This window comes from Schistocerca cancellata, chromosome 6, assembly GCF_023864275.1.
Source record: "Schistocerca cancellata isolate TAMUIC-IGC-003103 chromosome 6, iqSchCanc2.1, whole genome shotgun sequence".
In the NCBI taxonomy this organism is placed as follows: Eukaryota; Metazoa; Arthropoda; class Insecta; order Orthoptera; family Acrididae; genus Schistocerca; species Schistocerca cancellata.
In genome coordinates this window covers 505,050,265-505,065,928 of record NC_064631.1, presented here as the reverse complement: position 1 = coordinate 505,065,928, position 15,664 = coordinate 505,050,265, and the positions used below count along the sequence as shown (strand labels likewise).

Below are 15,664 nucleotides of genomic sequence, written 5' to 3'. Positions count from 1 at the left end.
GCGACAAATTAGGGCTCATATCGAGGCGTACGCGAGGCCCGTCCAGGAAGTAAAGCAAAACTTTTTTTTTCTCGGCCATTTCGACTGCAAAAATTCGGAATTTGTTGTGGTAAGTCGTGAAATATTCGTGCTTCAGCCCTTATAGTTTCATCGAGTTCCGACAGGTGGCAGCACTACACGTAGCCTTCAGAATGGCGTCTGCAACGGAGGTGCAGTCCAAGCAGAGAGCTGTCATTGAGTTTCTTTTGGCGGAAAACCAGCGCATCGCAGGCGCTCGCGGAACGTCTACAGAGACATGGCAGCAAAAGCACGGCAAGTCGTTGGGTGAGGCGTGTGTGAGCATCGCGACAAGGTCGCGCAGAACCTGGCCGATCTCCCGCGTACCGACCAGCCGCACACAGCTGCGAGTCCTGCAGTGTTGGAACGTGTGGACACTCTCATTCGACAGATCACAAATACCTCGCTGCTCAACAGGACGTCTCCGTTGGTAGTGCTGACATACTTGTCTACCAGTTGTCGGAAATTGTCGCAGGCAATGAAACGTGGTTTCATCACCTTGAACCGAACAAAACGGCAAACCATGGACTGGCGTCCATCACTTCTACTCCAAAAAAAAGTTCAAAGCCGCATCCTCATGAAATAAAACAGCCATTTTTGTTTTACATTTCTCTTTTGAAAGTTCTGTAATTCCAATGGTATCTAATAAGTGATTTCGTGTAATACATTAAATCTCATAAAATTTATGATTCCATTTGTGTACTGGCAGGTCAAGCTTGTCCAATATATGTTCGCAATATTTTGCATTTACAAATGATGCCATAATTAAGAAAATTTAGGTTAGCATTGCTATCTTTCAGTATTTTATATAATATGATGTATATCCTATGTAGTAAAAGTTCAAATGGTTCAAATGGCTCTGAGCACTATGGGACTTAACTTCTCTGGTCATCAGTCCCCTAGAACTTAGAACTACTTAAACCTAACTAACCTAAGGACATCACACATATCCATGCCCGAGGCAGGATTCGAACCTGCGACCGTAGCGGTCGCGCGGTTCCAGGATTCGAACCTGCGACCGTAGCGGTCGCGCGGTTCCAGACTGTAGCGCCTAGAACCGCTCGGCCATCACCGGCCAGCTATGTAAAAGTCTTTTTTTTTTTGTATACGCCAGTGTCAGCATAAAACGAGTAAGGTTTTGTGGATAGTTACTCATAAAATTGTTAAACTTTTACGTTTTGAGACGCAACCACTGTATTGTACGTCTGTGCAATAATCTAATTGTTGTAATACAGTATTGTGACTATGTAGCCCGTTATATGGAGTGGGCTCCCACTAAGAAGAAGTGGTGCAGTTTGTCATAAATAAACCGATTTAAAACGATTTGGTACCTGGATTATTTCATGGAATTCACACAACTTGATCCAGTTAGCAGATGAAATGGACCGAGGCAACGACTATTTCAGCAGCAACAACTGCAGCAGCAGCAGGAAAAGATTACTCCGAGTTACATCGAACTAAGATACGTATAAGAAATCAACTGAACTATATATGTGTCACTGCAGAACTAATTACTAAAGTGTAATGTTTTGGAAACTGTTCTAGCAGTAAACATTTACATTTGTCTCAAAGTAAGTCTTTGAGTGGTGGAGGCCAATGTGATCAGTAAGAAACACCCCCACGATCACACGTTTCTTGAATGTGTATGGAACACAAGAATAATTTTTGAGGTTTTTGTGGTTAAATCAAATAATCTCTTTTCGATGTTAAAAATTTCGCCCCAGCAAAATTTCACTGCCTCCTCACGTAACGTAACAAAGAAGTTACGTTACACTCAGAGGGTAAAGTCATGGCGATGGTATTCTGGGACTCCAAAGGGGTATTTCTCTTTGATGATCTCCCTCGCGGTACACCCATCAACTCTGGAATGTGTTGTGCTATTCTCAGGAAATTGAAGATACGACTTCAGTGTGTTCGTTGCCACAAAAATGCAAACGACAAGTCCTTACCCAAGTCTGCGCACCCGAAAGCAGCTCACAAAACTTCACTGGACTGTTCTTCCTCATCCTCCCTACAGCCTGGATCTCGCACCTTCAGACTTTCATCGATTTCGCTTAATGAAGGATGCACTCCGCATGGAGCAGCACGTGTATGATGGGGAGGTTATTAATGCAGCAAGATGTTGTCTCCGCCGTCGACCAGTAGAGTGGTACCATTCGGGCATGCAGACCCTCCCAGTAAGCTAGCCTAAGGCCGTCGCATTGGAGACTACGCTGAAAAATAAAGTTCTGTAGCCAAAATATTGGGGAATCCTCAATAAAACTAACCTGCTTTCAGAAAAGAATGTGTGCCATTACTTTTTGAACGCCCCTCCTAGATAGTCATTTTTCTCTCAGTCTGTTCGCAACTGGAACAGGGAAGAAAATGACCATCAGTTGTACCCTCCGCCATGCACCACATGGCGGCTTGCGGAGCACGTATGTAGATGTAGACGAGTATCACGGCTTGTCAGTCACAGTCGGTTTCAAACTCAACAGGAACTGCTGCTGTATGTGAATGCAGGTCCATTTCAACCAGTTTCAGAGCGAATACTGGAAGGGACCTCGCAAAAAGCCTAACACACAGCGGCATATAGCTCTGCTCGTCTTCAATGGGCCAGACAACAGTTATAGGCTAGTGGATGACTGGAGGGGTGGAGTGTGGTCGGACGAGTCGCCATTTTGCCTCTTCTCAAATGGTACAAGGCCGGCGGCGCAGTGAAGTGTTCAACCCGCATTGGGTACAGTTCAAGATGGAAGTGGTTCTACGGAGTTTTAGGGTGTTTTTCGCACCATCACTTGGGCGTATTCATTCAGGTCACCCTGAAAATGAAGTAGCAAACAAGTGAATAGTGAATATTCCAAATAAGGTGAGAAACAATGACGAAACGGACGTTAGTGGCAGCATATTGCCGACCATTCTTAACGTTAGTCAATTGCTGCCAGGGGGCATTGTAAATTCTCTTAGCAAAACACATATTGTATGTGGTAAAAAAGAAAAGGAGAAAAGAGTAATTGAACTGGACAATTGTAATTGCGTGGACAACGATTGTGTGAACTTTATGTAATAAAGTGAAAGCATTATGTGTCATGTTTTGTTCTTGTATAGAATTACGTATTTTTTTTTTTTTTAAAGATAATATCTGTGTCAGCGAGTACTGAAACCGCCACAGACGATACTTATTAAATATCAGACAAAGATGAGAATATGTGACAAGTATAAATAGTAGTGATCGAACATTAATTTCTCTGTCGTCTTCTTGGAGTTACGTGAGTAGGAAGAGCCTGTGACGTTATATTGTACGCTTGCGTAGCATTCTTTTGTCAAGATTGAGAGACGTACGCCATTACGTACTCATTGTAAAGGTGTGTAAATGTTTTGAATAGAGTTACTTAGTGAAAACTTGCATTATGATTTGTAATAAGCTTGCCTGGTATTTTATCCCATCCTTTTAAACCAATCATACCGCAAAGAAGCGGACAGGTAATAGTGAACTAAAATTATTTCTTTCAGCTTTCGGAATTGCAGGGCAGAGCAGCAGATTTTATGATTTGTTTTACAGGTGGACGCGGGCTGCCGATAATATATTATTAACAGTGCAAAAAGATAATTTAACTTCATAACATAAAAGAAATCTTGCTGTGCGTAGTCCTGTTCTGGCAAACATTATAGTAAAAACATCTTTTTCTATGATAATAGTCTCATGTTGTTGTGTTAGTGGTGGTACTTATTGGTGTTTTAGTGTTAACAAAAATCCACTGCAAAATTTTGATGTTGAACAATCATTGCGTACTGTAACATCAGTATTGATAACGGAGTAATTTTCATTAACCTTTTCAATAACTGTAAAGTAAGGAAGATATGTTGAACTTTATGGCGAGTTACAGTAACGAAAAAATGTTCCTTTAATTAAGCCAGATCCAGAATGATAAGAATATAAATATTTTGTTTTATTGAAATTTAATGATCCAAAGAAAGTCTCAGCAGAGCATCCCTAAAAAGTATTTCGGGGCTCTTTTCGTAGCAACATATTTTATCTCATATATTAGTTGTTACGCGAGCAAAAACAAAGCAAAAATAGAGCCAGCGAAAACTTGTGTCCAGTCAGAAAGATGAGGGCTGAGTTACTCACGGGTCCGGATGTCGACGTCGGCGCACGACCAGAAGCGGTAGCTGCTGCCCCACTCGTCTGCCTGTCGCTGCAGACGCAGCGTGCAGTTGGCGCACGTGAAGTCGGGCGGCAGCCGCACCTGGTAGCTCTGCGCCCTGCAACAGCACCAGCGCAGCACACTTCTCAGGTGTGGCCGTGGATGACCTCAAAAATTTACCCAAGAGGGGGCAATATTCTAAAATTGCAGTTTTCTGTACGACTGATTCAGTGAGTCTGAGAATGGATCATGGCCAATAACTATACCGCCTGACAAAAAAAAGTGAGGCACCCAGATGACATTCTCAGCATACACACCACCAGCGGAGATGTAAATGATTAGGGGTGCAATTGTACATGATAAAACGGCCACCAGAGCGCATCAGTGGTTCAAATGGCTCTGAACACTATGGGACTTAACAGCTGTGGTCATCAGTCCCCTAGAACTTAGAACTACTTAAACCTAACTAACCTAAGGACATCACACACATCCATGCCCGAGGCAGGATTCGAACCTGCGACCGTAGCAGTCGCGCGGTTCCGGACTGCGCGCCTAGAACCGCGAGACCACCGCGGCCGGCGCGCATCAGTGTTGTGCATGTTTAGTGTTGTTGCCGTGCCTGGTAGGGTATAAAGGGGACGTAGAAAATGTGAGGTGCTGGGTGATCGCTGTGAAGGGCACGGAGGTGCCGTGTGCTAATATGAGACTGCGTTATCAGCACCTGGCAGTTTGAAAGCGGCCTCATTGTGGTCCCTATTTGGACAACTGGTCGAATCGTGCAACATCCAGATTTGTGGAGCATTCGTTTGTGTCAGTGGCCCAATGTGAGGGCAGGCATACTCATTGTCAAGGTTCCAGTCAACGACAGCTGGTCACCACATGGGTAGATCGCAATATTGTGCACCAAGCACATCGTAACCCTTCCACATCTCCGTCTGCCATCCAAGAACAGGTAATGGATTCCAGAGCACTCGAACCAGCGGGCTTTCTCTTTCGCAGGCAAATGCTGTACCAGCTGAGCTACCCGAGCGCGACTCACGACCCGTCCTCGCAGCTTTACTTCCACCAGTACCTCTTCTCCTCTCTTCCGAATTTCACCGAAGTTCTCCTGTGGAACTTCCCCAACTAACACTCCTGAAAGAAAAGATGTTGTGGAAACATGGCTTACCCACAGACTGGGGGAATGTTTGCAGAATGAAGGTCCTGGAAACGAGTCCTGATCCGACACACAACTTCAATCTGCCAGATAGTTTCAAAAAATGGACTCCCTGCAAAATTGTGTGTCATCCCACATCTCTGGTTGGAGACTCGCAGGAGCCAGACTGGGGAATCATCATCCCACGGGTTGGCTACCGTTAACACTACAACGTAAACGGCTGCGTTTGGAGTGGTACTGTGACCAGGTAGTGTGGACTGAACATGAATTAGGTCCACTGTGTTCAGTGATGAACTGAGGTACTGCACTATGGTGGCTATCTGGTGAGTTCTTCCAATGTTCTGGATAGGGACAGCAGTTATGGTGTAGGGAGCCATCGGGTATAACTTCAGGTGACGGCTGGTTGTGACTGACGGAACTCTGACGATTCAGCGGAATGTCATTGACACCTTGCATCCTCTGGTGTTACCTCCCAGCCGACAGTGTCGTGGAACCATTTTTCTACAGGACGATCTTCGTCCAGGTATGGCACGTGTCTCTACGAACTGTATGCGTGATGCTGACGTACTCCCGTCGCCAGCAATATCCCCAGATCTGTCCCCGATAGGACACGTAAGGGACCATCTTGGACGTCAACTCCATCCCAGTACCAGTGTGCAGGACATCAAGAACCAGTTACAACAGTTGCAGTCCAGCTTGTCACAGGTGACTATGGTTCAAATGGCTCTAAGCACTATGGGACTTAACATCTGAGGTCATCAGTCCCCTAGACTTAGAACTACTTAAACCTAACTAACCTAAGGACAACACACGCATCCATGCCCGAGGCAGTATTCGAACCTGCGACCGTAGCAGCAGCCCGGTTTCGGACTGTAGCGCCTAGAACCGCTCGGCCACAGCGGCAGGCACAGGTGATTATCCAACGGTTTTATGACACCCTTCCCAAACGAATCATTAAATCCATCCTGGCCAGAGGGGGTGCAACGTCATACTAATAAGTGGACTCATACTGCCAAGTTCTGTGTAAATTTGACTCGATGCTGTAATCGCTGAAATAACGACATTCACCTTCTCCTCTCAATCCGTTAAGTTTCGTTCCGTTTCTCCTCCACTATGGGTGCTTCACTTTTTGTGTCGGGTACTGTAAAATGGCACGAAGTTCACAAAACTTACGATATCTCAAATAAGTAATATGTATCAAATCAATTCTTCTTGAAGGTACATGACTTTCATTTCTAAACTATAAGCAAATTTCATTAGCATATGCTTATTTGATCTCTTCATTTTATTAACATAAATGCCACTATACAATTAAATTGTTTTAAATTACATTGCTCATATGATTAAGTCCTGGATATGGAACGCTATTAATATTAATAAAAATATTTTTATTCATATACCAATAATGTTTGGGTTTATTGCTAAAATAAAAAATTCGAAAAAAATCAGATGACCGAGTAAATCTTGCTAGATAACAACAACAGAAACCAGAAAAAAATACGACATTAATTCTTCTGGAGATGGGAAAACATGAAACAAACTTAAAAAAACACTTATTCAATTGTGAAGCCATCTATACCACTTTGCTCACCAAACTTCACATTTTACCATGTCAATGGATTTATTGCATTATTTTCATGCCTTCTTATACCTAATGTAAACTTGTATTATTAAAGTTGATCAAAATTTGTTTTAAAAGCTAAATATCTTGATTGTTTGTATAAATGTATCCGGTACAGAAACTGGTAAAAAAAAAAAAAATTAAAAAAAATAAAAAGCTCCGGAACCCATCTAAAATTGCCCGGTGGAATCGACTCTTTACATTCTAACATGGAACCCTGACAATCGTTGTCGCTCCAGTATAGCACATTATCGAGCAATGCTAACTGGACTGCACGATTCGTAATGCTATGGCCGCATGCTGCGCTGTATTGCGCCCCATAGAGTTTCAGAAGGTCCCAGTTACTGGAAAGGACATCTTTACGACCTTGAAGTTTATCATTTTCGCTCTATTTTCGACTGATACATTGGGTCCAGGGATGTGCAAGATGTGCGCACCTGCAATACTGCGTAAAACTGGGTGTAGACTCAGTAAGCCGTCACATATCGTCTTTGCCCACCGACAAACGGTAAACTACGCTTAGCAGGATGAGGGGAGCGGGTTGGCAGTCCTTGTGGGAACTTCATCAAGGCAGATGCACTGCGCCCTCGATGTGGGAGCTGCCCTTTCCTGGAACTCGATAAGATCTGTACGAGAGAGCGACAGAGAAAATACCCAGTGCTCTACTTTGGCTCTGTTCGCATCAGCCTAGATTGCAGGTCACAGCCCAAACCGCCCCACGCCAAGGAAACGGCATAATATCTAGTGAAACAGCGCGACATTCAAACACGTCCACATTATAAGGTAACTGCTAAACTGACAGTATTTCTCGTTGCGCTTGGCAGTGATAAATCTATTGTCTACTAGAACCGCAGGCAACGATTGCTAGAAATTTGTGAGAATCCTGTAATGCCTGAAAAGTCTATCCTCCCTTTTCCTCTTGCGGACTCCTATGTTCTCAGGGTAATATCTCGACAGGGTTACCAATCGATCCGTATTGTAGGGGAATTCCCGTACTTGATAGATAAAAAGTTATTCCGTATGGGACTTGTAGCGACGCTAAAATCCCACATTTAACATTTTTCTGCTAATCTATCTTCTTCGTGAAACCATTCTTCGAAATGTTCAGGCCCATATGTCGCTGATCAATATACTGAATTTGAATTATAACTCGCTTTTCGGGGACAAGGTACGGTACATCTTTTTTTTTTTTTTTTGCGTCATCAGTTTTCTGACTGGTTTGATGCGACCCGCCACGAACTCCTCCCCTGTGCTAACCTCAACTCGGAGTAGCACTTGCAACCTTCATCCTCAATTACTTGCTGGATGTATTCCAATCTCTGTCTTCCTCTGCAATTTTTTGCCCTCTACAGTTCCCTCTAGCACCATGGAAGTCATTCCCTGGTATCTTAAAGGATGTCCTATCATCCTGTTCCTTCTCCTCGTCAGTGTTTTCCACATATTCCTTTCCTCCCCGATTCTGCACAGAGCCTCCTCATTCCTTACCCTAGCAGTCTACCTAATTTTCAACATTCGTCTGTAGCACCACATCTCAAATGCTTCGATTCTCTTCTGTTCCGGGCTTCCCACAGTCATGTTTCACTATCATACAATGCTGTGCTCCAAACGTACACTCTCAGAAATTTCTTCCTCAAATTAAAGCCTATGTTTAATACTAACGGTATGGAGCGTGTGCAGTTGGAGTATTATTGGACCCCTGATACGTCTAGATACGAATCTGACATGTGACACGTACGTAAGGATCCTGTCTAATCACCTGCATCCATTCATGTCCATTGTGCATTCCAACGGACTTGGGAAATTCCAGCAGGACAATGCGACACCCCACATGTCCAGAATTGCTACAGTGTGCTCCTAGGAAAACTCTTCTGAGTTTAAACACTTCCACTGGCCACCAAACTCGCCAGACATGAACATTGTTGTGCGTAAATGTTCAAATGTGTGTGAATTCCTAAGGGACCAAACTGTTGAGGTCATCGGTCCCTAGACTTACACAATACTTAAGCTAACTTAAACTAACTTATACTAAGAAGAACATACACACACACACCCATGCCCGAGGGAGGACTCGAACCTCAGGCGGGAGGGGCTGCGCAATCCGTGACATGGCGCCTCTAACCGCGAGGCCACGCCGCGTGGCTGTTGAGCATATCTGGGATGCCTTGCAACGTACTGTTCAGAAGAGATCTCCACTCCCTCGTACTCTTAGGGATTTATGGACAGCCCTGCAGGATTCGTGGTGTCAGTTCCCTCCAGCACCACTTCAGACATGATTCGAGCCCATGCCACGTCGTGTTGCGGCACTTTCGCTCACGGGGGCCCTACACGATATAGGCAGGTGTACCAGTTTCTTTGGCTCTTCAGTGTATAAATATAAATGAAACGCTGAATTGACAAGGGATTTGATTTCCAGAAAACAATTATTTTTCAGATTCTCAATTCAATTTGAAATCGAAATTACATTAGAAATTGTAATTATTCTTATATTTGTAACTAACTCTGAGCTGTAAAAGAAAATGATAAATAGTAGAGTCAGTCTCTCTGAATACAATATCGATTGTATTTGTGATATCGCTGTTTTGCGAGTGTTATTTTGATATCTTTGTTCTTTTCGACATCCTTTGGGTGAGTTGCGCACAGGTTTCTGTTTTAGGCAATTGTGGCAGCGCTTTGGAAGGACTGTGCTACGTTGAAAGTGCATCATGGCAATAAAAGTGGTTTGAAAAGAATACACAATCCTGCAACGACATATTATACACTTAATGTAAGTGAAATAGCCTGGATATCTCCTCGTAACTACTGCATAAAGGAATCATCCACTTGGACTACTGTTCCGCGAAAAAGAATGATAAAAGTCTACAATTTTGGCCAAGAAACAAGGTAAGTCGACCACAAATTTTACTAAAATTACAGAAGATAATTAGCTGTACCATTCACTCCCAAGCACATGCTTTACGTAGATGAACATTTTTTTATTCGAAATAAAACACAGTTAATGCTTAGTTTATAACAATTGTCAATAATTATTTTCGACTATTATTTGAACAGGTTAATGAGTGAACGGCCAGAATACATAGTGTTGACCATCTACAGGTGGCAAATCGTGTTTCTTATACAGACGGACATCGATATGACTTACGTGACATCGTCGCGGATGAACTCCGAGTTTCCCACTTTAGGTGTCAGGTCGAGCACCGGGCGGTCCAGGCTATCGAGCACTTGCAGTTTGTAACCGCCCTGTGAACAAAAAGAAACATCGTTTATAGTGCTCCCTTATGGAAAATCAATAATCGACACGCACTGGTCTCATAGGTTTTTTGACAATGCAATGTACAAGTTACACGTTTTATGGTCTGTGTGTCTTTTGTTAATGCTGGCATCTTCATTCGCTCCACATCCCTGAAGGTTGTTCTTCTTGATGAGACCTACGGAGTTCGGTGGATGAATGAATTAATCAAGTACGCAACACTTTCAATACAGCTAAAAAACAGAAAGCGGAGTGACCCTATAGGAGTTGCTGGAGCAACTACAGCAACAATGTTATTAATCGGTGTTGGTGAACCGTATCTGTTATTGATGCACAATGATTGTTCATATTTTTGTATACACTCACTGTGGTTTTCATTACCAGCCAATTGAAAATATAGTAAATGTATATGAAAACACGAAAAAGGTAGCAAATTTTGCTCGTTCGGGAAAGGTGATAAAAACGAAAGTTCCAGGCGGTCATTTTATGGACGTTGCATTCCAACGTGAGTTTGTAGCGCAGCCATTATTGTGGCTTCTGAAACTGAATTTTGTTTGTTTTAGGGCAACTTGTCTTTAAGCAGGCGTCCGTGTATTGTTAATGCAACGTGAAAATCTATTTGTAAATTCGAACCGATAATGATGCCTTTTTTCAGTAAAGTAAATCAAAACCAAACTGTGACTGGCTGTGCTGTAATCTATAAGCGCTCTGATAAGGATTTGTTTCTGTTCTTTTTCACGTTGATTTTGCTTAAACGATTGTTGTTAGTGTCAGTTCAAAAATGGCATAGTTTCATTGACAAATATTCTTCTATAGTAACTACGAATTGTCATCTACTTACAGAGTGACATGCACTAACATGTAATATCCTTTTTACACATATCCGTTTTCACAGTTATGGGAATGTAGGAAAGTATGTATTTGTTGATTTATCCTTGATGCGTTAAAATCTTCACGAATTTTGAAACGAGGCTCGTTTTCTCATGACAAAGGCGTCCCGTAGCGCCTCTTCGGTCGATATATTTGATTTATGAATAGCGATAACGTTTCCAAAATCTGAATTTCTCTGTAAACTGTGCACTCTTTGACAGCATTAAATGCCAGGCGTCCACTACGATAAAGTGGCTTGCATGTCTGATATAAAGAAATGCACATATTCATTGGCTTCCGTTTCTGGTCTTTCTCATACATCACGAACGTCCTCAAAAGAGAGTAAGTACATAAAATTACGCGTTTAACAAGGAAGAATAGACTATATGTTACGTCGACACTCGTTCATTAAATATGGGCGATTTAACAACAAAGCGGTGTATTCGTTTTGTCTTATAGTGAGGGATTTGCAGGCACGAAGTTACTCGCTTTTGATGTATGTTGTCAACAGTGAATCGCAATTAAAAAATAATGGCAGCATTCAGATGTAAGCTGCTTAAGAAAAAGGCGAAAAAATTGACCTGCGCCGAGAGTGCTCAGCCCCCTCTCTCCCCCCCCCCCCTCCCCGCCCCTGCCACCCTGCTCCTATCGCTTTGAGACATAGTCGACATTTTCACAATGTCTTTCACCCATGACGTCTTCTGTTCACACATCGCGCTAACGCATACTTTTTTTGCATGAAGACGTCTTCAAAGACCTGAGCCAGAGCCATGCATGGGACATCAGTCACTGAAACAGGAATGAAATGTTTTGTGTAATAAATTTTGAGTTATAACTGCTAACCACAAGTTTGTTATGTCACTCACAGATTACATAACTTTAATATGTTCGTTTATTTCTCATTCCCTAGGCAGAGGGGAGAGTGCAGAGCGAAACGTGCAGCAACCGGCACAGCTGGGTATTGCATTGTCGCCAGTACGTCATCGCGTCTGCTGTGCAAAGTGGAAGGTCATAGATAGCGAATGACTTACGTGTAAATGCTTTAATTGTTTAGAATTAATTGCATAAATCCCCCGTATCTATTTGACCATGATTTACAGCTCAAAACAAGAAGTTTTGAAAGAAGTTTCATTTACTGTAATGAAAAGTAACAGTAATATCCATAATGATGCTGTTCGAACGCAAACAGTGTGAGATACAACTAAACTAGATAAACAGAGCAGTTTAGTTGCTTCAGTTGCAACGTGAGGGTTGATAGGTTTCTCCAATGTTATTTTAATAGTACTATCAATTGATTATGGCTTATACCTTACCGATAAAGAAAATGAAGAGATAAGAAACTTAAAAGAAGTTCCAGACAAAGAAGAAAAATTAATGTAGAGGAGCGTGCAAGAAGGGCAATATCAATGGTACAGTGAAAGGAGAGGGAGTGGTGGGGGAAGGATGCGATGCATCTTTCCACGGCTATACAACCCTTAATCACAATGTCTCGATTTGAAAAAAAGCTGACAAGCGACGGGCAATGTATATTTTATTTATTTATTACACAGTGTTTTTCTCAGTGATACTGTCATAGGTATAAAGAAGTGTTGGGCCATCAAATGCTGATATTTATTTTTATATTTTTATTACAAATTTTTTCGTTGTCTGTAGGGGCTTTCAAGCTGATATAGGTACGTTCCAAGTATTGTGTAGGCACATGGCAGAAACAGAGTTGGCAACATTTGCTATTTTGAAAGACGCAGCCAAGGTGACCAACTCCAGCGCTTTCTTTGTCAATTTACAATAAGACACTAGATTTTATGAATGATTTGTATTCCCAACTTATTCTCAGACTCTTCGTTCATTGACAACTTTCAGTGTCTTGTTTGATTCATGGTTTTGGGACCATATTAAACTTTTAAGATTTTGCCGCCCCCAAAAACCTGCCATCCTGGGCGTTGGCACGGTTCGTTCCCCCGCGCCCCTTACAGCACCTGCATATCTGAGAACGTGTTTAGGCATAGACTCAAGAGTAGCGGCGAATGAAAGAGAAAGTCTTAAGGGGGGGGGGAGGAATGCCTGTTTAAAAAAAGAACCAAAATAAACGCCGTCAGTTTGAAAGTGCACATCTCAGCACACCTGTGGACGCTGGATTCTCCTTAGAAATATATATATTAAAAAAAAGCTGACAAGCGGCGGGCAATGTATATTTTATTTATTTATTACACAGTGTTTTTCTCAGTGATACTGTCATAGGTATAAAGAAGTGTTGGGGCATCAAATGCTGTACTCGAAGTGATCGGAGACGTTGCTGCCCAAGCCAGTCCCCCGCCCCGCTAGCCCCCTTTTCTCCTGAAGTCATCCAGTGAATGAGGAGACGCACTCCATGTTTTCGTTGGTACCAAGCAGCCTCAACCGCGCTTTTTTTGCCAGCAGTTACCCGAGTTCTTTTCCTGGACGAAAGTGTTCACGATGTGGGTGAAGTACGCTCGTGAATCATAGTCTTGTAAGGCTAAAGCATCGCCGAAATATTGACCTTACTTTGAAACTGAACAGTCCTCAAGTTACCGTCGAATGCGATGACATGCGTGCGACAAACGTACACGGTAGTGGCATAAAACATAGCTGAGCCATATCCCTGTTGATTCCAAGGATCTGCGTGCTTGGAACATTGATTAGTACCCGGCCGCCTCAACCCTCTTCTGTGATGATGATCATCGTGTGTCAGACAGATCCTGCACCTCGGTGACGTCATTGATCTACATTCCATTCCAGATGTTGCCCTGAACAACTTCTTCGCGTATCACGGCGTTCTGGGTATGTACTCGTGTTCACAATAAACACCTAGAGACCAGTTTGATCATATGGGGACTGTTGTATTCTGTCGGGGTCGACATAGACTTCTCAGTTGCCTACAAAAAGGCGGTGCGCGTTCTTTTCCATTCTCCTCCGCGTTGTTATACGCGATAAATTGTAGTTAGCGGCCATCAGCTGATATTGGTGGCCATGGGCTATCACTGTGAGACATATCTTCAGTCTGTAATAATATCTGCATCTGTACTCTGTAAATCATTGTGAACTGCATGGCAGACGGTACTTCCTATTCTACCAGTTATTAAGGCTTCGCACCGATCCATTCACATATGGATCACGGAAGGAATGATTGCTTCAGTGACTGAGTGCGCGGTTAATTTGTCTAATTTTGTCTTCGCGATTCCTACAAGAGCGCTATGCACGGGGTTGTTGTCCATTCCTAGAATTTCTTACTTAAAGTTGCTTCGTGAAATTCTGTAAGTAGTCTTTTACGGCAGAATTTGTGTCTACCTTCAGGTATCTACCAATATAGTTTTGTCAGCAACTGCGTGACCCTCTCCCACGGGTCAAGCAGACCTCCTGTGGCCATTCTTTGTATACGTCCAATATTCTATGTTAGTCAGAGAAACTTGAACAATATTATAGGATGGGTCGCAAGAGTTTTTGTAAGCGATCTCCTTTGTAGATGGATTCCATTTTCCTAGTATCCTACCAATGACCCGAACTCTGCCAGCTGATTTACCTGCGACTGAGACAACGTGATACATTTTGTATCCCGGAAAATTTATTCACCCAGGTATTTGTACGAGCATCATACACTCCTGGAAATGGAAAAAAGAACACATTGACACCGGTGTGTCAGACCCACCATACTTGCTCTGGACACTGCGAGAGGGCTGTACAAGCAATGATCACACGCACGGCACAGCGGACACACCAGGAACCGCGGTGTTGGCCGTCGAATGGCGCTAGCTGCGCAGCATTTGTGCACCGCCGCCGTCAGTGTCAGCCAGTTTGCCGTGGCATACGGAGCTCCATCGCAGTCTTTAACACTGGTAGCATGCCGCGACAGCGTGGACCTGAACCGTATGTGCAGTTGACGGACTTTGAGCGAGGGCGTATAGTGGGCATGCGGGAGGCCGGGTGGACGTACCGCCGAATTGCTCAACACGTGGGGCGTGAGGTCTCCACAGTACATCGATGTTGTCGCCAGTGGTCGGCGGAAGGTGCACGTGCCCGTCGACCTGGGACCGGACCGCAGCGACGCACGGATGCACGCCAAGACCGTAGGATCCTACGCAGTGCCGAGGGGACCGCACCGCCACTTCCCAGCAAATTAGGGACACTGTTGCTCCTGGGGTATCGGCGAGGACCATTCGCAACCGTCTCCATGAAGCTGGGCTACGGTCCCACACACCGTTAGGCCGTCTTCCGCTCACGCCCCAACATCGTGCAGCCCGCCTCCAGTGGTGTCGCGACAGGCGTGAATGGAGGGACGAATGGAGACGTGTCGTCTTCAGCGATGAGAGTCGCTTCTGCCTTGGTGCCAATGATGGTCGTATGCGTGTTTGGCGCCGTGCAGGTGAGCGCCACAATCAGGACTGCATACGACCGAGGCACACAGGGCCAACACCCGGCATCATGGTGTGGGAAGCGATCTCCTACACTGGTGATCGTCGAGGGGACACTGAATAGTGCACGGTACATCCAAACCGTCATCGAACCCATCGTTCTACCATTCCTAGACCGGCAAGGGAACTTGCTGTTCCAACAGGACAATGCACGTCCGC

The 15,664-nt window shown here is 43.9% G+C and overlaps 1 protein-coding gene across 5 annotated transcripts in view; it reads right to left on the bottom strand.

Annotated features, from left to right (window-relative positions):
- Nucleotides 1-15,664, bottom strand: part of LOC126088613 (uncharacterized) — a 511,853-nt gene that overhangs the window by 105,376 nt on the left and 390,813 nt on the right. For all 5 annotated transcript variants that reach the window (XM_049906837.1, XM_049906839.1, XM_049906840.1 and 2 more), the window contains exons 4-5: nt 10,101-10,198; nt 4,169-4,302 (exon numbers count right to left, since the gene is read on the bottom strand). In XM_049906837.1, coding sequence (XP_049762794.1) covers nt 4,169-4,302; nt 10,101-10,198 — 232 coding nt within the window. The remainder of the gene's footprint in view (nt 1-4,168; nt 4,303-10,100; nt 10,199-15,664) is intronic.